Here is a 27152-nt window from a genome sequence, read left to right on the forward strand (position 1 = left end):
GCAGGAAAGGCGGAGCTGACGCTCACGCTGCTGTCCGCACGTCGTCGGAGAAGCAGAGAGATGACCTTGCGCCATGGCGGCAGCGTCCAGCTCATCCAGGCGAGACAGCAGGAGGAAATAAACAGGCAATCCCAGATTTACAAGGCCCCGCTGGACAAGGACCGCAGTTCCATGTTCAGTTACACCCAAGGAACGGAAGCAAAGACTGCAGTTGAAGAGGACAAACGCACAAAGAGTAACTGCACACCATGGCCCCTTACCTCCCCGTGCTTACAATAATCAGTTGTATTTGAAAAACATACTCAGGACTGTCTGTGCAGAATATGTTAGTGTGTGTGTGTGTGTGTGTATATCTCTGAGGAGACTAATGGGCTGGTTTAATGCATCTTGCAAGGGATCCTGGCCGAAACTCTTAATCCGTGTTCTGCAACTTCTGAAAGTGCTGGAATGCCTCATATCAATCTTCAAACCCCACGACCTCAGAGCACTTAACCCAGACAAGCTCAGTGCAACCTTCTGTGTTAGATGAATAGCAGCTGAACCTAAGGCCTGGGCAGCCCCCCCCCCCCATGTTGCAGGGTAGCTCCAGCAGGCTCCGCTGGGGTTCAACAAGCTTCTGAGGTCTGCAAGAGCTGCAGAATCACTCTGAATTTTCAAATGCAAACTGAAGACTAAATACTCGCTGGGGAGACGGGCTTCCACAGCCCCGAGCAGAATAACACATCGCTGACTGAGTGCTGCGGATAATAGTGCCGCCACTCATTTCACAATTACGTTCAAGTTTTCACAAGCACTTGACACTAATGCTCTGCCTACACTTTGCATTAAAAAAAATATTTTCTTACAAAAATGTCTTATTACAAGCCAAGAAATGACCCAAGCAGTAAGGTCCTACAAACCATGTTGTGAAAAGAAGAAAAAACTATATACATGCTATATGCATGCTCTGGTGCCTAAACAGCGTGCACTTAAGACAAATCAGACCGTTATTTTTGTAGCCGAGTTGTAGAGCAGCGTCACAGAACACCACATTGGACTCAGACTTCTCCTGCAGCTTCGACTAATGAATTGGAAAAGAACTGTTTTGAATGAAGCGGGCCCTGAAAATAGTTTCCACACTGTGTCAGGGTGAACGGCATCTCGGAGACGTTGGAGAGGGAACACACAGGGAACTCGAGGTCTCAGCCAGATGAAAGCGGTGATCTATGGGGGTCCGAGAGATAAAGGCGTGTCATGGAACGAGCTTTTAAGGGAAAGAGCGGCAGTCAAAGGCTTTTGGGCTGCACATCTGGGTTTCTGGACTTACCAAAACAAGAAAGAAAAAGTAAAATAAATTTAAAAAAAAAAAATCTTCATTTCCCTCCAAAATAATCACTAAACGAGCAATTAATTCTACCATTTGCTACAAGGACCTGCTTTTGCCTTTATACTGAGGAACTCAAGTAGAAAATAAAATTAATAAAGTAACAATCCCCAAACATAAACAAAAATTCCAACGGACATATGGGTTAATGTTCCATAGCAGTGAAGCTATTTTATTTTTGTTACGCATTTATAAGGCTGACACAGCTCTGGGGCCATCTGGAGAGAATAAGCGGGTCCACATGCACACCTCGAGAGCCGCCGCTGTACGTCACAAGTGCTTTTGCTTGGGGAAGCTCGCATTATGCATTTGCCGTCCTGCGCGACGCGGACGGATTAGCCGTTCGCTAACTTGGCCTGGGCGTCTCCAGCGCCGTCTTTCCAAAGCTGGCCGTGCTCTGGAGCCAGCTGGATGAAGGGCACTGGAATAGACAGCAGTGAGCCGGGCATCCTTCAAAGGGTTTCCGTGAAGGCTCTGCCCATGTAAAAATATCGCTGATTTGCCACTCGCAGGATTCAAAAATGCGTTTTGAACAGCAGCCAGACTTCCATCTCTCATTCTGCCTTTCTTTTTCCCACGTTCCATCCATATGAAGGGCGGCGTCACTCTTCCAACTCGTCTGGTCACCCTGAGATAGACGTAAATCATTTCGAAATCGCGTCCCAAGTCGGTTTCCCTTCAAACAGCTTTCAGAAATGCGATTCGGGCAGCTGGAGGAGAGCAGGGCCCTCTTTCCCCGTCACTGTTTCATGTTGTTCAACAGAAACAGGGTTGCAGCATAGCGCTGCTCTAATTGTGTGGTCGCTGCTTTTGCATGTACTCCCGTCACCCTCAGAGCTTATTCCAACCTCTACAAAGCAAACTATTCTATTACAATGTAGTTGCAGCTCCAAATGAAAGTTTTAAAACAAGACTGGATAATATGAACAGAAGTGTTAATAACTATAACCTCAAATCAATGAGCAAAAGTAGTGACCTTAAAGACATACAGCTTTAATAAAGTAATTTGTTAAACAGGAAAAAAAAAAAAGATATACATAAGAACCGGAGAGAAAAATGTAATTTTGTACTGCACTGTAACTTCACTGTGTGTCTCAACTGTTGCTCATCACAATCTCCACAATGGTCAAACTTTGATTTGGCAAAGCAGCGCTCTCCCACCCACCCCCAGCTCAAGCCCAGACAATCCTCTAAAGGGTTTTGACGCCATTTGCCTTTAAATGTAGAGCAGTATAAATAGATGACTTCTGGCAGATGACTTTGGAAGCATGCTGGGGGACAGCAGGCCCTCCACTTCGATCCAAAAATAACTGCCTGGTGCCTCAGAAAGGCATATGGTGTGCTGCAAGCTCACCTGAACTGGGCCACCTTGCAAGGTGGAGAACTGTGGAAACGGCTGTCTGGAACGCTGGTGCCGATTCCCGATGTGCAATCCAACTCCCACCTCGAGCATTAACTCTAGTTTTTCACACTGTGTTCCTTTCAAAGTCAGAGAGAGCAAAGACAAGGCACTGTTTTTGTGCACTGAAAAGCCAACACACTCTTTCTCCTTTATAAGGTTCTCGTGACAGAGCAAAGGTGGAGGCCATCTCTCCGGAAGATCTCGGTGTGCTAAGAAGTTGTTACAGCAAGCCATAAATAAGAATGCATTTCTGGGAAGGGAAGCGCAACACTGAGAAACAGACCCAATAAACCTCGACAAAAACTATCGAGAATGAGGATGATGGCAAACTTGGATTTGGTTAAAACCCTGGGTCTGCCACGCAACATCTGAAAGAGCTGAAGAAACACCAAACAGCTCAGATGAAAGCAGTTTGCTGGACGTTGCTGTGGCATGAAACTCATACAGCTGCAGAGGTTACCAAAAAAAAATTTTAAAAAAATCAACAACCAAACATCTGCTTGTGTTCACGTTACTCTAGCACTTTATACAGAGATGCATTTTCAGCAGAAATCAAGTCACCGAATCAAGAGAAGAGGATATACTAAAGTCACAATACAAGGCATTTCATGATAGAGACCAGAACCCATCACAAAAACAAAGGGCACAAATTAAGGTAACACCCTGGATGGGAAACCAGTCCACTGCAGGACAATATCACAGACACACATACACAAAATTCAGTGTCACCAATCCACCTGAAACCTATATTAGGACTGTGGGAGAAACTCATGCAGACACCGTGAGAGCATCCACACACCACACAGTCTGAGCCCAAGTAGAGTCCATGTCCAAACCCACTGCCCAAAACAAGTCACTACCGTTGAACCCGATGTGTCACAATGTCACCCTGGCACTACTCAAAAAAATTAAAATACATAATTTTACAATATTAGAAGAGACTCAGAAACCAATAAGTCAACTTCAGCAACAGGAAGAATTATGGAATATGACCCTTTCTCCACCAAACAAGGACTTCATTCTCCTGACGACAAATAAAACCTCCAATCAGCTTTGCAATTATGCATTTTTCAGATTTTTTTTTTTTTAAAATATAATCCATTCCGTGATACAACATTTTCGCTTTATGGTGCACTTATTTATAGGTACTAATGAACTTCTTTAGGCAAAAGCATTTCACGCATTTCACACATTCATGAAACAAAACACAGCACACCAATGAAAACCACAAATGGTCAAACTGGATTCTGAGGACCTTTTGCAGCACTAATCCACATCACCTCTTTTCCTTAACTCCACCTCTGCCACTCAATGTTGCCAGTAAGTGGAATTAGTGCTTTCTCTCAAAATCATCTTCATTCCACAAGTAAAACTCTTACATAACTATGCACACTATAGCAAGGCAATGCCAAAAACAAGATAATGCATTTAAGTAGCAATTAAAGTCATTCTCTGTACCGGTTCAATGATAAAAACAAGAAAAATAAATCTTTCAAAAATTTCTTTTGCTCTGCAGGTCCTCTGTGGGGGCAGACATAACACAGCAGCAAAGCAATCTGTTCCTTCCAGATACTGCTAATCTCATTAGAACTTATTATTCCAAAATATTCATTTAAAAATCTAAAATTAGACTCCATTTTACTATGCCCAAATACAGGATTTCTTTCACTGTCGCTGGAACTACTTTTCCCTCTGTTTATTAAGATTTATCAGGGTTAGTCTAATCGAAAATTAAGAGTTTAAATCAGGTGACTAAAATATCTAGTTTTTTATTCCAATCTGCAAAAGGCAGGTTCCACAGCAAGCATAGCCATTACCTCTTCTCTTCTTTGACTGCAGTATCTATGGCACGTCTCCTGTCCTCAGTTCAGGGCCCCATACTGCAGCTCCTGTTGGAAAAATAAGGATGACTATAAAACATACTCCGACAGCAGGTACCTTAGTGGCTAAATCTGTTGAATTCCACTTCCTACTATAGTACCTTTGAGCAAGGTATTTATTCTGAACTGATTCACCCAGCTGTATAAGTAGTTGGCTAATTCGTTTTTTTTTTTTTTTTAAACAGCTGTCTGTACTAAATTAATACATTTTATGAGATCCAATAAACCAGTGACTGGCCTAAAACTTTTTTTTTTTTTTGGAAATACTGCATGTTGTGAACACAAAAGAAAGAAGTGTACACTTCTGGTCCTCTGTCCCTCGGAGCTGCTGAATCCATCCTAGCATTCAAACACTCTCAAAACTCATTTCTTTCACACCCATTTCCTTCCTGATCATATAACTACATAAATTATCAAATCATTTCTGTCCATCTTTGTGTTTTCTATATGACTCAATTTCTTTTCAGATGGGCTGATTTGGTGGAAGAAAGACCTAGGTGCCTTTTCAGATGGGCTGATTTGGTGGAAGAAAGACCTAGGTGCTATGAAGTGGATAGTGGAGGAACAACAGTGTAATGTTAAGACACTGAGGTGTGAGAGTTTGAATCCTTCTGAGTTTACTGCGGCTGACCTTCCCCCCTCTGTTACTGCAGGAAAAAACAAAACGTAGCTGTAAAAATGGGTTGCATAAAGATGTTGAGCTGGAAGTGCTCGACGTCAGCCTGGATAAGAGAGTCTACAAAACAAATAAATCACTATAAATTTGGCAGTACTTTTATTTCTCCAACACCACAGGGCCTCTCAGTTTTAGGAAAAATGCATACAAGTTCCCTCCTTTAAAACTCCACAACAAAACAAGTCACACGCAAGCTTTACATTATCATGCGTGACTCATTGCACAAGTGCTATAAACAAGAGGTAGTAGGAAACCAGCATTTTATTAATGCTGCAAGCATTACCAGTTGAGAAATACACAGCTTTGCACAGCTACTCCTGCAATGCAATGTAAATATTTATATGCATCTCAAAAAAAAAAAAAACTACTAGGAAGGTGATTAGGAATCATTGATATTCCGGTAAAGTTTTATGCAGCTACATCAGTGCATACGGTGAAAGTAACTAACTGTACTTAAGAATCACACATCTGCAACTATGTCTCTTTCTCCTAATGCAATGAACAAATTGTATTCTCTATGACATGTACATCATGTTGGAGAAAAGTACCTGCTAAATGAAAAAATGTAAATAGTTGACTATTGCAAACCCAATTAGCTATAAAATATGCAAAATAAAGGGTTCACTATAGCGTGCTGTTTCCAAGCACCATAGTCTTCATCTAACTGAGATCGGTATATCTTAATAAGAAATATCCTTGTAATCTTGCTAACTTTAAAGAAAATAGCTGGTGGTCAAAAAAAAGCATTGCTGCCTACTTCTAAAACAATTAAAAATGAGGTTAATATTTGAGCTAGATATTTACGCAGAGTTAAGAAACGGAAAAACACAAATCTGCAATGTTGTACAGCAATCCATATTACAGAGAGCGGAGCAAAGTAAAATATTAAAAACGGGGGTGCAATTGCAATAATTGTTACACACCGCTCGGCTCTCAATTATTTAAAGTTTTCATTTAATTAAATCCTTAGATTCGTCGTGTTTGGGATGCTTGCAGCTACATTTAACACACCTTAGAACTGTTGGCCTTTACTTAGGAGCATCCAGCTGTAGGGCACCGGTGATATAGACCCCACTAAAGAGGAGGCCCCTACCTGGCAGTGATTCACACAAAAGACACTGCACAAGGCTATTAGCAAGGGGGAACAAATCTCAGAATGACAAAACACAAAAGCCCATTTGAAAACTGCACATCTCTCAGTGCAAAGACAACCAAAGGCTGAAAAGGTGTATTTAACAGATGAGGCAGTGCTAAGTGTGGCAATACAATGTAAAACATTTATGTGTGCTGCCATCTGCTGGTGGACATGAGGTGGTGCAGTGCGAATTAATCACAACATCCCTCCAGCACGGGGTTTTTCCTGAGTCTTGAGGTTCTCCTCACCCAGGATTTAAGCTGAAGAACCGGCTTGAAACGAACGAAAATTATTAACAAGAAAACTACTTAAGTCTTAGTTTTCCTTGGCTTTTTCAAATTGGGAAGCGGATTTTAACTCATTTCCTCACAATACGGTTTCAATACTCCCCCAAAATATGTCAAGCTAAAAGAAAGAGAAACTGAATACGGAAAACAGCAATATAGCTAAATTACACACAAACACTAAGCTTAGCGAAAAGCAAATCCAAATGAAAATGGGGACATACGTGGTGGTTAATAAGAGAAGATTTTCGGCTCACACAACTATGCAGCAACTTCACACGAAAGGTCTATCAGAATGTTTGTACTGTCAAGAAAAAAAAAATGGAGTGAGTTCAAAACCAGCTTTGCTAACTTAAACATCCTATTTGACTGAAAAAGAAACCATCCTCCATCACCAAACCCACTCACCCATTTTCAAACCCCGACCTCACGGCACTACTTACCGGATGTGACGTCATTTCCGATGCGCAACAGCCAGTCAGGTCTCGCAGCGCAAAATTCGAACGTTAACGTGCGCGAGCTGCCCGGAAGTGCCGTGTGGGATCGGCTGAACTGCGACAATTACGGTTTGGAGATTCTGTCCATTTTCTATAAACAACAGGTAACCTTTCTCTGTGATTAGTGCTATGTCACATTTTATGTGCCGTTTTAAGATGGTAGGAGATTGTGTTGACTTTAGACTAGAAACAAAAGCGTCTGGCATGCTCAGGTGGGAATATGCTAATCATATGATATGCTTGCATTACCTCAGGCTCAGAGTCGAGTGTTGTTGTGAGGTGCTCAGTGATGCTGAGGGTTGTTCTCCTGAGTTTTTAGTGTTGTGTTGTTGAGTGATGTTCAGAGTCAGTGATCCCTGTGGAAAACATTTCAACATGACCTGGCTTAGTGGAACACAGTACATTTTTGATTTCTCTTTCCAGGTTGAGGCCTCCTAGTCAGGATGGTGAGGAGGGTCCAGAAGAAGTCCTTCCAGCAGAGTCTGGAGGACATCAAGGACAGGATGAAGGAGAAGAGGAATAAACAGCTCTCCAGCGCCTGTGCGGCCAACAGGGGCATGTCCAAGATGAAGAACAAAGTCACTAGTGAGAAAAACGTGGCTGTCATGTAACGTTTCTCGGTTGGACACATTCCCATGGTGATGTTCTCTACTGATTGCAGTTGCAGTAATAAACCAACCTGTTACATGTTTCAGAATTATCTGGTCATAGGTTTCTTACATTTGCTGGTCACCCACACTGATTAGTTGTCCATGTGTGTTTCAGACAGCAACAAAACGTTCATTCTGAAAAATGTCCAGGTGAACAACAAGGCTTTGGCCCTGGCGCTCCAGGCAGAGAAAGAAAAAGTGAAACAGGCCCAGATGGTCATTCTTCAGATGAAGAAGGAGCAGCATGTCTTGATGCTCCACCTCCTGATGCTGAAGAGGAAGCTGAAGGAACATGAATCCCTGGCGAGCACACGTGTAAATCTTGTTTCATGCAATGGATAAAACCAGTTTTTTTGCATTGCAGTGATGTTACCTCTTTGCAATGCTTAAAACAGTGGAAAGTTTAATATTATTGTAAATTGTGTTTGGTGAATCATGTCTCTCAGTTGCTCTGTGCTGAAAGGTGACATTACTCAAATTGTACTGAATTTAATACTAAAATCTGGAAAACTTGGGGTGACACATTATCTTGGTGCAGTCAGAAAAACGAAGAGAAATTGTTTAATTTTTTTTTGTTTGTTTTAGAATTTGGAACCAGAGTTAATCTCTGCAAATCCGACCTTTCCTGTCTCAGTCTGTTCCCCTATCAGGTAAGATAGTGGGAGTGGCATGATGGGTACCTGCATATGAATCAAACCGATGGTTTCTGAGCGACTGTTGTGTCTCAGAGAGGCAACTTTGAATAGAATCTGTTCCTTTGTGTTATGGTCACCCTCTTGCAACAGTTCCCTGGAAGCTTTGGTTTTGTTGCAAGACTTATATGACAAGTCTCCAATTTTTGTATAGGATCACACCAGACTCTGAGGCTGTCAGTAGCAATAGTGAAGCATGTTTGGAGAAAGGATTAATAGACCATCCTCACAAAGGTATGTAGGCATTCAACAAACCATTTTGTTATTCTTTTGGCTGATGCTTTTCTCCAAAGTGACTTAATATATTAGATTTGTACACTAAGCTACTTAGTCATTTACCCATTAATAGAGTTGGGGAATTATTTTTTTTTTCCAGTTTTGTAAAGGGTAATTTTGTTAGAATAAATGTACACTTATATTTTCTCCTCCTCAGATGTATCTCCTGTTTCACGGAGTCTCTGTGGCAGTTCTGAAGACAATCAGGCCATGTTGCCGAGGACAGTGACGTCTCGGCGACAGCGGGGGGAGAGCAGAAGGAGGTCTTCACGAAGGCACTCTCTGTGCAAGAGAACTATCTGTTCCACGCCAAAGTCTTCTGAACGACAGGAAGAGGAGAGTACGCAGGTGGATGAGAAGCTGGAGGCCCCACCGAAGGCCCCAGTTTTGGAAGCTTTGCCTGTGGAGCTGGCAGCTCCTGAGCAGTCGATCTCCATGGTCCAGGACAGGGGTGCTTCCAAAGAGCAACTGCAGAAGAAGAGGTCTGCGGAAATCAAGTCCAAGCCAGAGAGAGGCCGCAAGCCAGATCGGGCACCACTGCGGAGGCCATGGGAGAGCAGCAGGTCCAGGGCCAGGTCTAAGAGTCGGGACCGGTCCAAAGCCAGACCGAACCCAGTACCGTGCGATAAACTGAACACTTCCCTGGGCTCCAATGACACATTTGACTTTGACTGCGAGGAGAGCATCCATGTGACGCCCTTCAGGGTGGGGAGCAGGGTTATGGAGACGAGCACTCCGGAGGCACTGCTGGAGGGCAGGGCATTGGAGAAGGACGAGGCAAAAGACCCTGCTGCACCGCAGGACTTGTCTGACACAGCATCCAGCCCAGCTGAGGATCAGGATGACAGTCTGTATGTGCCCTGCAGGAGGTCCAAGCGCATCAGTAGTGCAGGAGGTGAAAGAAGACACAGCCCACCATGCAGAGCCAGGTCCAAAAGAAGAATGCTCCTGGAGGCCAGACAGAAACTTGAAAAGGAGAATGTATTACCAAAAAGACCTGTGGCCCAGGGTACAGTCTCTGATTATCTTTTTTCTTTTTTATGTCTTTAAATCTGTGGTTGCTAATCTTACTCCAAAGCTTTTGTTCTGACATCAGCTGCACTGTTTTGCATTCTCACCAGTTTTTGTCACAAATAACTTGACCATATTCTTCATTAAGCACAACAATACTGACGCACCATTAATGTGTAAATTAAAATTTAGTGCATTTCTAATTGGCATGTTGCACTAAAAATTAATATTGATTTATTAAAAACAGTTGACTCCTTGATAAAGACTGGAACAAAACCTGCATACCTTTCAGTTGTTAAGCCAGTGGTTTGCAGCTGCAGGCATCAATATACTTGCGGTGACTGTGGCATTTGGTTTTCTTTTTTAAATCACTAGAAAGTACGAATCGAATGACGTCCATGTCTGTGAGCCTGGACATGAAAACCATTTCTGGGTTTGCTGTCACCGGTGAAGCCATTCCTGGGTTTGCTGCCACTGCAGACTCGAGGAAAACTCCAGATTGCCAGTGCAAAGCCCAGGAGGTCAAGTCCCCCCCAGGTAACACAATAAGAAATGGCTGTAATGAACAAATGGCATTTGCTTATACTTTATGTATATAGAAAAAGTGGTGCATTTCGGGTGGTCTTTCAACCTGGGGAGAAAGGACTCAACCTGTCATTTGGTAGGTAACTTGTGGTACAGATGAGCCTTCATCATGATAGATATTGACATACATCTAAATGTGTATGGGCGGCACGGTGGCACGGCGAGTAGCGCTGCTGTCTCACAGCGCCTGACTGGTATGAGAGGACATGGGTTCAATCCCTTACTCAATCTGTGTGGAAGTTTGCATGTTCTCCCCGTGTCTGTGCGGGTTTCCTCCCACAGTCCAAAGACATGCTGTTTGGGTTGAGAGAGAGAGAGAGAGAGAGAGAGAGAGATCCACTGATGTATGGATGAGTGACCCAGTGTAAGTAGTGTATCTAGCAGTGTAAGTCACCACAGTGAGTAAGGTGTGTGGGCTGATAACACTACATAGAGTTCATTGGAAATCACTTTGGAGAAAAGCGTCTGCTAAATAAGTAAATGTAAACAAATTTGATTTACCACTGAATCATTTTGTTGCAAGTAAATAATCACACAGCTAGCTCTTGCTGAGGACAGAGGATGTTGTTACGATGTTTAAATTGGACTTTCATTTTTCACCCATTTGAACAACTGAGTAACTACTGTATAGAGGGAATGGGAGTTAAATTGGCAGCCTCAGATCAAAAATCCGTAAGTTTATCCCATGTGTTCAAAGTATTCAAAATGAAATTTTGGCCTTGTAGATACTTTGTAAATGACACCTACTCAGTCACTAATAAGTGATTGCTAACAATACCGAGAGATGAGTAGACATGGTATGTTTTGTGTGTTCTGTCTCCAGCTCCTGTAGGAGTGGAGAACATGGAAGATCTGGTACCTGCTGTTATGGATGTCGAGGTGGCGCTTTTTGATAACCGCAGCCCTCTCCGTGTGCTTGCTGATCAGAGGAAAAACTCTGTGGACCTCAAGAACTGCACCCCACAGATCACAGAACAAAAGCACAAAAAATGTAATGTTACCGAGAGGGTTTTTGAGCCTTTTCATGATATGTGGCAGTGAGATAAAGGGGTTACTTATCTATTGTTAAATATTAGTTTGAACAAATAAACATAATACATTAATTTAAGTATTGGATCTATGTCCTAGACTTGGGCATGCTTTCAGTTCTGAGTTATTTCCATATTATTCCACGTAGTGGGCAAACCATATACAGTATAGATTAGACTTAAATTGTCCATCAGTGTGTTAACTGGGGGGGGGGTCCATGGGCACGAGTGGTCCTTTGTGACCAGGCAGGCTCTGTGTTCAGGCCATAATCCGTGCAATGTGACAGATTTCCCTTCTTCAGCCTTCAGAGAGTTCTCGGCCGGCCGGTCCCGCTTCTCTGGCACAGAGCACACCCTCGCATCTGACCGTAAACGTCGCTGCATCATCTCAGTGGACTACAAAGAGCCCACACTCAACAGGTTAGTGTCACATTATAGTAACACACATCTGTTTGTGTGCTGTTTGTACAGTGACAAATTTGACCCTGGAAGGGATGCCTTCCAGCAGATTTAAGTGAATATTTTATAATTACTATGATTTATACTTTAAACCCCAGGAGCGTTTTCTTACTATTTAAATAATCACTTCAGTAAGGTACCAGGGCTGTGTAGTCGGTACACAAAACCTTCAACTCAGACTCCAGTAACCCAATACTTGCTTCTGACTATGTACAACCCTGATGTATAACACAAGTAGGAATTTTTACAGTTTTATGTTCGTGGCTTTGTTTTACGTTCCAGTTTGGAAATACAAATGTAATACATGAAATGGGTTTACACTGAAGCTGGGATGGTATTGTGAGAGCTGCATTGTGTAACACAGTTTATTTGAACCCATTAACCAATATAGAAAATCCCACATCAGCCAACCTGTCGGGTTTACTGTTTGCACTGATGGCATCCATACATTTTCTGTTAATTTCCTAATCGGTCTACACACAGAGTGTTGGGTCTTGATGGGGAAAGGGGTGGCGTAGGAAGGATGAGTATTTAGCACCACATTGTGTGACCTTGTGTCTCAGTATGCAGCACTCATTCATTTAATTTGCTGGGTTTCTGGCGATTGGTGTGGTTAGATGAAAACCAGCCCCAGCAGCCATGTCCTTGTGTTGAAAACCGATTTCCATTCACAGGAAACTGCGCCGCGGAGACAAGTTCACAGACACCAAATTTCTGCGTTCGCCAGTTTTCAAGCAGAAATCGAGGAGGTCGATGAACAAGAAACCAAGCCTGGAAAGATATAACGAGTCATTTGTGGGTTGTCGCTAAGCAAATTTACTTCTAAATGTGAATTGAGAACCAGTTCTTATTATTTGGCCTGTGAAGCCCAGTATTCATCAGCTTCAATTTTTAAGTGATCTTGTTGCTGCCCTGGTCGTCTGTAGACCGAAGCACATTACTGTCCTACTGCAGCTCCTACCTGTAGGAGTACGTTGGGTGCTATGGGGTTCCTGTGCCACTTTGGAAACCTGCTTTACTCCAGTAGTAGTGTGAAATTCTGTAGTGTTTGATACTTGTCAATATTTAAATGTTTTTATCATAGCAATGAAGTATCATGTAATTGTAATGAGATTGCAGAGAAGGGAATTCCATTCTTCCTCCATGGCCTGTTTAATAGTGATAGATTCTCCTTAGATCTTACACACTAAAATGCTACTTTACCAGAGGGGTAGTATATTTGACATAAACATACATCTCCATCATCTTCTGTTACTGGTTTAACTGCTTGCATAACTCACCTTGTACTGGAGGTGCTAGAAGATTGTTGTATAGAGTTCAGCTTTTGTGCCTTGTGTACATTTAGCTACTGTTTTTTAATTCCTGATTTTAAGTGTGTATTGAAAATGGAGTATTTTCAATTAAAATCTTGTACTCGCCCTCCCAGGATATTCATGCACTGTGCAGTCTTGTCAAAATATCTATGGTGATAAGTGGTCAGCGTCCCTAAATCCCAGCCCAGTGGTGCATCGTTGAGATTAAGTAGAATGGGATGTTGGAAGCTTGGATGCGCTGCTCAAAAATATGCAGCAGCAGTGTGTTATCAAGCCAACATGGAGAAAGATTCCCATGGGATGTTTCTATCCCCTCGTTGAATCCTTGCAGAAATTGAGGTTTAGATGAGGCAAAGGGGGATTATACACCACATGACCTGGTAAAGTGGCCAGTGTTTTTCCTGACTACTCCGGGTTCAAAATTGGGTTTGCATGTTCTCTTGGGTTTCCCCACAGTCCAAAGACAAGTGTTTCAGGTGAACTAGTGACCCTAAAGTGCGTGCGTGCGTGGGCTACTGCTGCAGTGGACTGGTGTCCAAACTAGTGTGGGCCCTGCCTCAGGACTGACTCCAGACCACCATAACCTGGTTATGGACAAGTGTGTGTTGTCTGGATGAATGAAGACAAACCAAACAATTCACTGAACTGCGATTTAACTATTTTAATCATTCTATAAAATATTCTATATCTTTTAAAACCAAATGTAGAAAGGTCTTAAAATATCTTTTTTCACATATTACAAAAATCCAGATCTTTCTAAATATTTAAAAATACAAACATACAAAACAACAAAACTACTTGTTATTGCACAATCTTTCAGAAACAAATGCATCAATATTCATCTGCAGGGTAGACAATAAGACAATAAATTAAGACCTTTGCTTCACCATTGTACTGATAACCCTTGAATATTACATCACGTGAACAATAATCATACTCTACATAAATTAATCAGCATAAGCGTGCATTATTTTGTCTGGTTAAAACAAAGCATGGTCAAGAAATGCTCCTGCTCTTTTTCTTGCATATTTTCCATAATGATAAGTGCCTTGTGTCATTCTGACAAGTCAGGGCATTTCATTAAAAAAAAAAAAAAAATCAACACTGCAAAATGAAAGCTGAAATGCTTGACGTAAATTGTGAGCTGCATTTTGAGAGATAACAATCCTTCCAGGGACAAAAAAAAAAGAAAAAGTAAAAAAAATTTCCTATTTTTGGCAGGTGGAACTCCCAGATGATACACACACAACCTTTGACCTGTGCACATGCCAAAAAAATGCCAAGACACTCCACAGACACCACGAAGTCATGCACGCACACTTTATCCTATAGTCCACTGGCTCCCGATCCAGGCTGTGGACTTGTGTGGATGGTCCAGTGTTTTCCAGAAACGTCTCCTGGTGCTGTGCCTGGTCACAAGGTCCACGAGAACTGCAAGAACTCCAAGCACCAGACTCCTTCCCTTGGATGTATTACATTTGATGATTTTTCATCCTGCTTGTCACATTAGTTTTCCTGAGTTAACTGAGTGAAAATGATGCGCCTCCATTTCACACCTTCCCGGGGGGTCAGTCACGTAGATTCTCGAGAAGTTATGAGAAATCAGTGTACGGTGTTTTGAGGGACGAAGAGCGCGTGGTGCACTTTGGACAAACTCGCAGGGCGGTTCAGGTCCGTTACTTCTCAATCAGGCCTGCCTCCTTGATCTTGGTGTAGAAGAACTTCTCCAGCAGGTTGGCGCACTTGTAGTACTCGCTCTCCGGGGGGTTGTACTCGCGGCAGTTGGTAAAGACCCGCTGCATGTCTGCCATGAAGAGCTTCCTCGTGGTGTAATATCGACTCTTTAGGCGCTCGCTAATGGTCTTCAGATCTAAACACACACACTCTGATGATGCTCTGCGCTAAGTTACACAGTGAATACATTTATCCACGGTGGTTTTACATTAACTGTAATTTTCAGCGTTGGCACTGGAGACATACAGTCTGCTTGCTTTCATGTAGATCTTAGCCCTGAGGAACACTACACTACGGTAAAGAATCCTATACTATGTACTCAGGAGAATTTAGCATTTAGCTGCAGCTTCTGTGGGAACTGTGTGATGGTTCGTTTTTTGCGCACGTACCCATGGGGAAGCGAATCACCTGGTAGTACCCAGGAGCCTCTGTTTTCTTCACTGGCTCCATGAAAGGCCAAGCGTTCTGGTGGTTCTGCGAAGAACAAGGCGCACGGAAGAGTGTGAGACGACTCATCACATACAAATGCTGTATGAAGAGTCTGTCTCCTTTATCTGTCACTTGTGGTCAGCTGGTCCTCACTCCAATCGCACCATTGATCAGTCATGCTCTCTGCCTTTCAGACCATTAGTCTCTCTGCCTCCCCTGTGCAGGCTGCCCAGGGTCTCACTCAACTTCTTTGTATATCCATGTCTCCACAAGATCCATCGTAAGATCCATATTTTCCTTACCTTCACATGCTGCAGGATAGTCTTTAATGTGCTGTACAGCTGATCCGGGTCCTTAATCTCCTTCCTGCAAAGTTAAATAAGTATTACACACCACATCTTAGCCACCTTTGTTTCTTCTCGGCGATGGAACGCGCAGAGATCGCATACAAAAATGTGATATTTACTGCTTCCTCCACATAACGAAAATCAGCGGTAGGGATATAATGTTAGCGTGCTGACCCTGCTTTCTGTCTATGCTTTACAAGTTAAGTAACAGCGCAGAGGTCGCTGATGTGCAGAAGTGACACACATGATGACACACTCACCCTTTTCCCAGAGGCTTCCAGCCGGTTTCCCCTGCATAAAGACAGAGCACAGGGTCACACAGACCATCTCTCACCGTCACCCAACACACAGATACAGCGATGCCAATCTGCCGTACTTCAGGCCGGAGTTTGACCTTTAGTCGGACCCGTATCGGCATTACAAACTACAGGACAAGACTCGACCTGTGAAAACAATTCCGTTTCCACTTTGTATGACTGTGCACTAAACTAACATTATACAGCAAGTCCCTTTGGAGAAAGGCACCAGCTAAATTAATAAATAATATTCTGTTTGTGGTTTAGCATGGACTGACATTGTAGTAACTACTGGCCTTTAACAAATGAATAAATGAAATATATCAATTAAGAATTCTTGATGGAGTTTCGCTATGAGCCTTTTCAACATCTGGTACCTTGCGTACAGTGTGAAACTGTGGGTCCTGTGGGCGTGTGTTCAACTGGTAAGTGAGACGTGTAACACTACTTTGCTCTGCAGCCGATCCCGTCGGCCTGATCGCCCCAGGGACCCAAATGACAGCGGGATCCGACCCGCGTCGCATTCACACCGAGCGCATCGCACCACATGCAGTGCTTTGTCTCACATATTGCTGTGTCACACTGTGCTGATCTTGCGACGATCCGAGCACTGAAGTGACACACTGTAAATGTCTTTTTTCAGAAATTATAACTTTTTATAAACCTTGGTCGATGATGCAACTTGTTCATCATCACACTGAGTGTTTTTACAGTTCATATTGAGGACAAGACAATTCAAATATGGTGCGTTTCGGACTTCCCATCAGGTGGGAACTAAACAAGAATTCAAATAGTTCTGGCATTATAATTATATAATTTTCTGACGCTTAGCCCATGCTTTTCCTTAAACCAGCTTTAAGCTTTCACCCATTTAGCAAAGTGGATGAGGTACGTTTCTCTAGGGTACCACATAAGGGCCTGAGATGAGAGCCAGCAATCCTCCGGTTACACCATACTGTTCTACTTTGCTGTCATCTAAAATGTTTGGAGGTCATCAACAGAGGCAAGGGCTACCGAAGGAAACCTTACGTATTCCAGGAATGCTCTCAATGGGAATCTGCCGAACGCCTTCCTTAAAACAGGAAAGCCCGGGATAGACCTTTCGGATCTGAGCCTGCTTGCGCTCGATCAGCTTCTTGATGATCTGTGGATGGAGAGGAGTGGCCGAGTGATCAGGGAAGACCACACCGTGAAGACGCAGCTGAGCACAAATTCACTCTGGGACATCAGAGAGAGGTGGTCTCCTGTTCCTCCCACACACCTCCTTCTGCTTCTTGATAATGACCGAGAACTCGGTGTAGGGAATGCTGGGATTCAGTTCACATCCCATCAGCGTGGCGCCCTCATAGTCCTTGATGTAGCCCACATACTTTGACTTGGGCACCTTGATGTCTTTAGAGAACCCCTGGGAACCATGTGAAGAAATACACAGTTTGAAATTAAGTCCTTCTGGTCATTAATTAATCATTACATCATTCATGACTAACTACTGTACTTGTAACAATATTGCATTGTTTGGAAATAAAGACATTAAAATTATTGTAACTGTGGTTTGCTTTAATGCTTTTTTCATTTAAACATTTTTAAAAATAGAATAACCTATTAAAGATTGTTTAATATAGTTTTATTAGGTTAATCTTGGAAGAAGGGTCACAAGTCCAAAAGTGCGAGGTGTATGACATCACCTGCTTTTTGAAATAGCCGATGGCATACTCGTCCGCGTAGGTGAGGAAATTGAGGATGTCATGCTTGATATGATACTCTTTCAGGTGGTTCATCAGGTGTGTACCATAGCCCTGAGGATGACACGGGAGCAACGCCATCAGAGCTTTCACAACTGGACTGCAACGGTGCATTTTATATGGTGAAAGGGGCCAAACAGGGTGAAAACAACATTATACATTGTAAGCAAACACACATTGTTTGTTTTGGGAAACTTCTTTTTAAAAGAAAACCTCTTGAACTGTTAAAAAATAAGTACATATCTACATGTACACTTTTTCATTTCGAAGATGCCTTTTTCCAAAGGGACGATTAACATTTTTAATTTCATGTTTGGCCAACACCTAAATCCAAGGCAACATTCATGGTCATTGTAAATAAATAGAACGCACTCAGTGCAAAGGACTGTGACCACAGGCAAAGCAGGAAAAACAGCCTCCACACAGATCTACTGTGAGGACCCGTTTTGGACAGGTGGGAGCTGTTGAGCAAGTTTGGGTCAATGAGCAACTGCAGGACAGGGTCCTGGTCCTAGTTCTTATTCATTGGTGTCTCCCAACCCATCTCTGAAACCTCAGATGGGTTTTCGCAACCTCACCAATCATTAGAGCCATAATGGGCTGAGATCCAGAAGGGCCTGAGGTTCCTTGGCTTCTAGATGCCAACACCTGAGTCTGTGTCCACAGTGTTCAGTGTGTCAAAATAATCAAAGGATCCCGTGGGAAAGAGATACAAACAGTTGGGTTAATTCAGTCCATTCAAACCAGGCACATGGAAGGAGCTCGTCCCAGTACCTTGACTTGCTCATTGGAGGTGACTGCGCAGAAGACGATCTCGGTGAACCCCTGGGAGGGAAACATCCGGAAGCAGATCCCCCCGATCACTCTGCCGTCTTTGATCAGTGAAAGTGTCTTGTGTTTTCTGTTGGGGAGGCAGAGCCGATACTGTCAACCAGGTCAGTCCGTTCAGAAAAACACGACCTTTACCAATTCATACTATGGAATGCAAAAAAGTGCACAAATTGTAAAATGTTCAAATTTCAAAATGTACAAATACACAAATTGTTTTTTTACAAGATGTATGTCGCTTTTGAGAAAAGCGTCTGCTAAATGAATAAATGTAAAAAGCTAAACATCCCACAAACGGGCCATGCCCAACTACGTTAAAATACAAGACAAAGAGCAGCGTAAATCATAAACAAAGATTAAAGTGGACTGCACTTATACACTCATGGGTTCAGCCCGTCTGCTGTATAAGAGCAGGCCAATGACGCTGCGGTCATATGAGACTCACGGGTCGAACACGAGCCGGGTGATGTACTCTTTGGGCATGCGGGGCAGCTGGTGGGAGAAAACATTCTGCAGGCCAACCAGCCACATCATAATCTTCTTGTTGGGCTTCTGGCTGAGGGAGTTGCCGATGACGTGGAACTCGATCACTCCTCGGCGCTCCTCCAAACGAGCCGCCTCGTCCCGAGCAGAGTGGGCCGACAACAAGCTGGTCTGTGAGGAGGAGGAGGGAGCATGTCACCGAATCACACACACTTACACACACCTGTGTTCTACGGCTGTGGCCTGCAGTCTCTGAGCTGGTTAATTATTACGTGAATGAAGGTCCTTATCATTATTGCCTTTCGGTTTTATGTGCCCAATCTATTTGGCCCTGTCACTGGGGCCATCTTACAGGCACACACAGGGCAATGGATTTCACACCGCTGCACACTTCACATCAATATCCATACACTGACACCTCAACAACTGCGCCGTTTACCTCTGGGCCCAGCATAGTGGTGGGGTCCGTGATGGTGGACATGACCTCGTTGATCAAGTCAAGTGGAATGTCCCCCATCACCTTCGGCCGTTTCACATCATCGTGGATGAGGGGCTCGGCTGTCTTCCGTTTCTCTCCTGCCCATGTGATAGGGAAGAATGAGAAAGAAGCGATCTACAGCCGGGAGACTGGAGCAATATTAAATTAACAAATTAGAGGCACCGAAGTAGGCCTGACATAACAGAATGAACACTCCAAATGCTTGTGTTCTCCAACGTATTACATTCGCGCTTTTAATAAGACAAAGCACCCTGGGGAAGAGCATGTTTCTGGTGTTACCTTTCCTGTTCAACTAAGAACGTGTCCCAATGGACAGCAAACCCTTGAAAGAACAAAAATCCTGAGCGGTGCCGTTTTTCTTTGGAAAATATGTTCATCGTATCCCCGAGAACCGAATGCTGTGCTGGGTGAGACGGTGATGAGATATTGACAGAACCTGGGCTGGGATCCAGAATGGATGCTGGCTTCCGGACCGGACTGACACCTCCGCAGCTGGATGGATCCAGGTTCATTGGGCTGGCGCTGTAGGAGACCGGTCTGGATACTGGGGGAGCGCTGATCACTGACACAAACACAAACCGTGAACACAGTCAACCACTCTGGAGTGTGACCATCCCAGCAAAACTGCTCCATGTAAACATTTGGATGTTTTTTCACTAAAAGTATAACAAATTCACTGATGCCCTCTTTCATTTCAAGGTGTGACCTGTTGGGGCCTCGGCACACTGCCGTTCTCCCGATTGACAGTATTCAGAGATGGCTCATTATGAGGAAAGCAAGCACCAGGTCCGGCCTATTCACCTCATGAAAACTGACTAAAGTCTTTTTCAGTACCATTAAATCTTTAGTGGTTGTGTTTGTAGGGGATGCGGTGGCGCAGTGGGTCGGACCGGGTCCTGCTTTCTGGTGGGTCTGGGGTTCGAGTCCCGCTTGGGGTGCCTTGAGACAGACTGGCGTCCCGTCCTGGGTGTGTCCCCTCCCCCTCCGGCCTTATGCCCTGAGTTGTCGGGTTAGGCTCTGGTTCCCCGCGACCCCGTATGGGACAAGCGGTTAAGAAAGTGTGTGTGTGTGTGTGGTTGTGTTTGTTTCTTATTTAGAGCTAGAATGCCACTGTCATCTCTTTTTATTAAATGACTTTGATTAGAGGGGATCAGCTGAGTGTTGGAAAATGGAGTAGAATAAAATGTACTATAAGACTGGTCTCTATTACTCGACACCTCATCGCTTCCCTAACCAAATACACCATGGTGTATAGCAGCAGGGCTGAACAGTGCTTTACTCTCTTAAAATTAAACAGCAGACACCCTAGTACTTAACAGTGCAAGATACTTAACCTTCATATCCTGAAAGTCTCAAGATATTTAAATACACACACACACACACACACACACACACACTTTCTGAACCGCTTGTCCCATACAGGGTCACGGGGAACCGGAGCGTACCCGGCAACGCAGGGCATAGGGCTGGAGGGGGAGGGGACGCACACCCAGGATGGGACGCCAGTCCGCCGCAAGGCACCCCAAGCGGGACTCGAACCCCAGACCCACCGGAGAGCAGGACTGTGGTCCAACCCACTGCACCACCGCACCCCCCAGATACTTAAATATGATAAACAATTTAACTTGTTACTTATAGCTAGTAACTTAAGCAGCAAAGTGGGTTTATGTTAAATGGGTAGAAAGCAAACAATGTTTGGGCCCAGTATATGCTGGCCAAACACCAGCTGAAACCCTACAACAACAACAGGGTCACAGTAAGCCATGGATAGAGTCAGTATACCAAGATACTGCAAATACAGATTAATTATGATGAAATGCAGATTCATTTATGATTATGGTTCATAATACAATACAAAGGCAAAAGGTTACAATATTTAGCACTGATGTTTAGCTCATTCAAACTTACTTGGTGTTTGAGTTGACACAAAGGAGCTGTACAACACTACAACACCTAAAGAAGGGAGCTGTGGCTTCCTGCTACCCAGTCTTCACACACCAGGTACCAGTGATGGGTGGCTGGCCTGCTAAACTCACCCGTATGGATGGGCATCTGGCCCCCTGACGTCCCAGCCTGAAACTCCTCGCTCCAGATGGGAGAGCTGTTGCTGTACACCTCCTCCTCCAGCATAGAGAGGAACCTACACTTACACAGACAAACCACACTCATCAAGCAGTCATTCATAACCACTCTCATATCTTCATATCTACTGTCCAGAAATTAATCTGAATATCTAATCCAAGCCATCATATCTCAGCCATCTTCACATTGAGAGAGTTAACCTTTGACCTCACAGAGCAGGTAGAGACCAACTTAATTCCATTTCCTTGAGATTTTTCTTATAAACATGGTCAATGTTCACTACTGAACATTGCAGAAGTGATGGTGCTTGATGCCCATGTTGAGAAGGTACTAAGGAGAAGGGTGAGGACAGACAAGGCTGCCAGACTCTGATGTGACCAGGAGGCACTGAATGAATAGAAGTAGTTTAGTGGTAAAGAACTTGTAACCTAAAATCTGGTGGTTCAAGTCTCAGGAGGGGCTCTGATCTGGAACCTCTGATCAATAAACTCAACCTCCTCTTTCTGTAAAATATTTAGTTACACAAACGGATAAAAATGTGACCTTTTTCTGGTCCCTGAAGAAAAGAAGTTCACGAGACTGAAAATGAAGGTTTTACAGTGATAATGAAGAAGGCGGAGGGAGAAGGATTGGAGGAACAGAGGGTGCGGCTAGGAAGGGAGAGAGGGGAGGGGCCTCACTTTGGGAAGTGTGTGAGGATTAATGTGCGCTTCTCCGGCGGCAGCTTGTCTTTCTCCTGGCGGGCGTGCTCCAGCAGCTGCTTTCGCATGGCTGTGAACACAGAGCGCAGGAGCGTCCTACCGAACACCTGCGTGGTCTCGTACCGCGGTAGACTGTCGCAGAACTGCGGCACGTTGCAGTAGCACAGCCACCTGCTCCATCACAGTTAGAAGGCACAGACACACACACACACATACACACACACGAACAGACAGGCAGCGGTAAATACAGGACAAACGTATCATTAGTCCTGTTTCCTAAACAGTCCATGACACTGGGAACCAGTTATTACCAAAAATGCAGTAAGCTTCACGGTGGGTCGGATGACAAATACATTCTGGGATGCGGTCTCACTATGTTTCAACATACCTGTTAACCACACACCTTCCAAACAATGATGTGTGTTTCTCTACTGCTGTTTTTACCAGTGTACACAAACTACTGGTACTAGTTCACCCGGTCCCTCAGACCTGAATAGGGCAGCGATCCAAAGAAGCCACTTCCTACTTGTTACTATTATTGAAAAAACATTAAGTCCTTACGAAATTAACTTTATATCTTTAATTTGCTAATTATTATTTGTATTTATTCCTTTGGCTGACACTTGGAATGTGCTAAAGCAACTTGGAATGTGAAGCAACTACTTACCCATTTATGCAGCTGGGTAATTTTTCTTGAAGCAATCAAGGGTGCTGCAAAGTACCAGGTATCTGAACCTGGGTTCTTCAACTTCTAGGCAATGGCTCTAACCTCTATGTCACTTGCTGCCCCTAATTACCTCTGGTGTAACATACTTTCTATTTATCAACACTCACTGATAAATTATTTTTTGGCACATAAACTTCCAGTCATGGAATGGTGTGATACCTTCAAACTGTATCTCTCAATATCACCATCCAAATAACACACTCTTGGGTACATGTGGCTCAGTGTCTCTGTCACTACCCAATGGCCTCTACCTGGTGTAGTTGACTTTATATTCTGCCCCATCATCTCCTGGTGGCCTCTGTCTCCTCTGGGATGGGGTTTCCAGCGGCAGGTAGTTAATCTGGTTGAGGAACATCTTTGCCAGTTCCTCTATGGTCTGCCTCTCCTTGGTGGGCAGGTGGCTGAACTTGTACTGGACAAAGTTATTCACTCCCTATCAGGGACAACAAAACACACACAGAGTGTGTACAAGCACACAGTACACCCTGGTGAGACCACCTCTGCAAACTGGGTGCTAAGTATGTAAGTTGTGTAACTGAACGTAAGAAACTTGCCTGTTCGATGCTGGGCTTTTCGAACGGGGGGCTTTCCAACGCACCCTCCACCACCGGTTTCCCCATCTGTAGGATGCATTTTCTCAAGAGCTACAAGGGAGACAAGCAGACCGGCAACCCTTTGTTAACCTGGCTGTCAGCGGTCATGCAGGTACGCAGCGAAACTGTGAGTCCTGGAAAGGACAGCCCAATAATTTGATATTGGTAAGACTTACGCACCCTTAGCACGCCAAGATTTTCCAATCCAATTACTCCACTTAAAGCTAGGCCTGTTAGACGATCCAAAACCCGAGTACTGTGGTCTCAAGTCATCATAGACGTGCGTACGAGATAAGCCACTGTGATGTTTCACCTCTATTGAACCTACTTTGAACAGAGAGAAATACACTTGTTTAGTGTCCGCGTCCTCCTCCTTGTGCACGCACGTGTACAGATACTCGACGTCCAGCACGATTCCCAGCAGGCGGTTCATCTCCTCCTCCGACACGTTCTCCAGGTGAGTCACGTGGTCGGCTGGCGGGGCGAGAACGCAATTTGGAGAACACGCAAGATCTTGAGCACCGCAGATCGTCCGCGACAAACATCACAGCAAATGACACATCCCAGCATCACCCCGCAGAGCTGCTCGCTGGAGCCGCTTGCCACCCCTGCCCATGAACCCCACCTCAGCACCATCCGCAGGGCCCGCTCACCGAGGGGATGACCGCAGCTGCGGCACGGCTCCGTCAGGTTCACGGCCGCGGTCTGCTGGTCCGTCCTAGGTGGCGTCGGAGGGGGGTTCTGGCTCTTCCAGCCATTACATTTACACGCACCCTCAGCCTGGAAGGCAACAGAGCGCGGTGCGGGGAGCACGTGAACACAAGGAGCTCAAGGAGGCACTTCTTCAACACACAAACACGCTAATAGAGTAGACGTGGTGTCGGGAGTGGGATTACGCCTAGGTGCGGCTGTCTGCAGCGCCGAAAGCACCTGTTGTTCCCGAGCGGAGGCGAAGACGCGGGTACGAGGGCCAAATACGCTGCCTGTACGTCAGCGTTTCGCACACATTTGTAACGCGTCACGTTACATGTCTCGGCTAGTCTCCTGTCTGGCCCGCAGAGAGTAGTTTCAATGCGTTCTCCTCCTCAGCCTTCATTTTCTGTGCTTATGTTGCATGGGTACTAGTCCTCCATAACTGAATGAACTACTTAGGGTGTGACTATACAGCATTTTTATCAAAAAGGGTGTGGGTAACAACTACTCCATAAACTTAACAAGGTTGTTATAACAACTCGATGACTCAGAAGTAATTTTAATGCTGAACTAATGTTTCACTTTGATCACACGTAACACCGTCATAATTTTGCTAACCGTGCGCGTGCAGCGCAACCTGTGAAAGTATTTAAAACAAAAAAAAAAAAAAACAAAAAAGAAAAAAAAGCAGTAAAAATGAGGCGCAGGGAGCCGAAGCGAAACATGGCCGCGCCTCGCGCCGCCCAAAGGGCTCGCGCTGCTGCTCCTGCCGCAGCTCCTCCTCCTCCTCCTTCTCGCTGGGCAGCTCGCGCTCTCACGAGCCCAGCGCGTCATTTTTTTTTTTTTCTATTCCCCAGTCTCGAGCTCGCGGAGCAGGAACGTGCGCTCGCGAAGAACAAAAACAAACTCCGCCCACAACCCGCCCCGCCCCCCCTCCTCCTCTCCCTACAGCTGTCACCCTGTCAAAACAAAGACGGCGATTTCGCTACCGCGCGACAACGGCGTCCCCAAAACCGCGCTTGCTTGTTGTTTTCAAAACAAATGTTTCGGAGGTTTCACGCAGTGGAAGTTTGAGCGCCGCAGTCGCGGCCGCGCCGCCGTGACCCGCGCGCCTAAAGTGTGCGCCGAGAGCGCGCAGCTCCACAGCTGACACACCGCCAAGTGTGTGTTTACGTGCACTCCTCCCTCGGCAGTTCTCCTCGGTGCACAATTAGCCGCGCGAAACCTTGTTTTTATCACGTTCCACCGCGCACTTTCCCCACTTTTTCTCCGCGCCCTCCGGCTTTTGACAAGTAAATGACACCGATGCACGTGAAAAAAGAGAATTCCCGTCCCGAATTCGTGTTGCACGAAGCGCGCAGATGAGGCGGTAGATAGCAGCGACTCGTCTCTTCATCCTCCTCGTCTCACGCACAAGCCAGGTGCAGCGAACCGCGCGCCCGCGCCGCCGTGTGTGCCCGCGCCTGCCTTGTGCCCGCGCCGCTGCCCCTCACCTTGCACGACGAGTACACGCCGAGCTTCTCGAGCTTCTTGGGCCGCGGAGACGAGCGCAGCTGCTCCTTCTTGGCGGCGATGCGCGCCGATCCGGCGACTGCCGCCGAGCCCTCGGTTCCGCCGGCAGCTCCGGGAGCCGCGGGAGCCGAACCGGCCGCGCCCACGGCGGGGGAGCCCTGCTGCGCACCGGCGCTCTCCGACATGCTGCCCAGAGACCCCGAAAAGACGGACCCCGCGCGGCCCCGAGCGCCTATTCCCGAGCCGCGGGAGCAGACATGGCGCTCATCCTGGTGTTGAATGTGTCACTGCGAGCCCGTGGCTCCTCCACTAGGGGAGACAAAAAGGAGATTCCAGCGCGATCCGAGGGTCACGGCAACACCGCCGCCCGCGGGGGACTTCAAGGTCAAACGGGATCCATCCGTGGGACTAATCCAGGGCTGTGTGCGCAAAAAAGCCAGAAGCGTTAATAATGCTGAAATAAAATTAATCCGAGGGGACGCGTCGCGTAATAATAAACAGCGCATCAAAGACGGCGAGGTTAAGTTAAATAAATAAATAAAATTAAAAAATTAAAAAACTCTACATCAGTAATGACTACTATCTGCCAGTACCGCTAGTCCCCGCTTTACGATGCCGATATGCAGCAAATAGCGAAACCGTAAAGCGAAACGAGCTACAGCCATGCGCCGTATAGCGAGGAGCTCCTGTACGGAGAGTTTCCTACGCGGCAGTGCCGAAAGGGGCGGCACTGTGTACACTTATACACAAATACACCTTTCAAATACGTTTTTTTTTCCCCCACTCTGCAGTTCATATAGGGATTTATAACCTAATTATAGAGGCTACACCACACTGAAGCCGCTGTACATGTGTTTTGAAGTGGAAACTTTTTTTTGTGGTCCCACAAAACATCTGAAGGATTTTCATCATTGTTTAAACCAGATACTAATTAATGAAGGATGGGGGTATATTTCCATGAACTGGCATCTTAGTGAAGGTTTGATGTGCAGTATAAAATGTATTTACAATGCATTTCTGGAAATGCATGTTAATTGTATCAAGACATGGATTTTTTTACTGTTTTATATTTCATTTGCAAACCCTGGCTGTATTGCCTGTTACATACCTATATTTACAGTCAGTATGTATATATGTGAATAATATATAATACAGTATGTAGCAAAATAGAAACATGTACCAGGATAACAGGATTATTTCTACATACTAATCTGTTGTATTTTGGGTTGATATTA

At 44.9% G+C, this 27152-nt stretch overlaps 2 protein-coding genes and 1 long non-coding RNA gene across 6 annotated transcripts; 1 reads left to right on the forward strand and 2 right to left on the reverse strand.

Moving 5' to 3' along the window:
• Nucleotides 1–340: 340 nt before the first annotated feature.
• On the reverse strand, nucleotides 341–7176 carry LOC114909394 (uncharacterized). Of its 2 annotated transcripts, XR_003797279.1 has the most exons (5): nucleotides 7149–7176; nucleotides 6965–7044; nucleotides 4583–4654; nucleotides 2718–2842; nucleotides 341–1991 (listed from the first exon to the last, which is right to left on the reverse strand). It is a non-coding gene; the product is annotated as an uncharacterized LOC114909394 (long non-coding RNA). The 2 variants fall into 2 exon arrangements; XR_003797278.1 differs by having other exon boundaries at nucleotides 341–2842.
• Nucleotides 7177–7267: 91 nt separating this feature from the next.
• sgo1 (shugoshin 1) lies at nucleotides 7268–13352 on the forward strand. The gene is made up of 10 exons (XM_018750263.2): nucleotides 7268–7341; nucleotides 7661–7822; nucleotides 8003–8202; nucleotides 8473–8537; nucleotides 8734–8813; nucleotides 9013–9864; nucleotides 10242–10403; nucleotides 11275–11442; nucleotides 11782–11899; nucleotides 12613–13352. Exons 2-10 carry the CDS (start codon nucleotides 7681–7683, stop codon nucleotides 12746–12748), a joined length of 1923 nt encoding a protein of 640 aa, XP_018605779.2. The 5' UTR covers nucleotides 7268–7341; nucleotides 7661–7680; the 3' UTR covers nucleotides 12749–13352.
• Nucleotides 13353–14064: 712 nt separating this feature from the next.
• kat2b (K(lysine) acetyltransferase 2B) lies at nucleotides 14065–26673 on the reverse strand. 3 transcript variants are annotated; one of them, XM_029248470.1, is made up of 18 exons: nucleotides 25899–26673; nucleotides 24366–24492; nucleotides 24041–24186; nucleotides 23674–23763; nucleotides 23371–23552; nucleotides 22372–22563; nucleotides 21646–21749; nucleotides 20046–20171; nucleotides 19550–19686; nucleotides 19073–19281; nucleotides 18574–18700; nucleotides 17743–17853; nucleotides 17319–17462; nucleotides 17087–17201; nucleotides 16022–16052; nucleotides 15717–15780; nucleotides 15375–15459; nucleotides 14065–15121 (listed from the first exon to the last, which is right to left on the reverse strand). In XM_029248470.1, the coding sequence occupies exons 1-18, from the start codon at nucleotides 26100–26102 to the stop codon at nucleotides 14928–14930; spliced, it is 2388 nt and encodes a 795-aa protein (XP_029104303.1). In that variant the 5' UTR covers nucleotides 26103–26673; the 3' UTR covers nucleotides 14065–14927. The 3 variants fall into 3 exon arrangements, with proteins under 3 accessions (XP_029104303.1, XP_029104305.1, XP_029104304.1); XM_029248472.1 differs by lacking the exon at nucleotides 25899–26673 and adding an exon at nucleotides 25024–25143; XM_029248471.1 differs by lacking the exon at nucleotides 25899–26673 and having other exon boundaries at nucleotides 24338–25012.
• Between the last annotated feature and the right edge of the window lie 479 nt (nucleotides 26674–27152).

The sequence above is a fragment of the Scleropages formosus genome, chromosome 23 (genome assembly GCF_900964775.1).
Source record: "Scleropages formosus chromosome 23, fSclFor1.1, whole genome shotgun sequence".
In the NCBI taxonomy this organism is placed as follows: Eukaryota; Metazoa; Chordata; class Actinopteri; order Osteoglossiformes; family Osteoglossidae; genus Scleropages; species Scleropages formosus.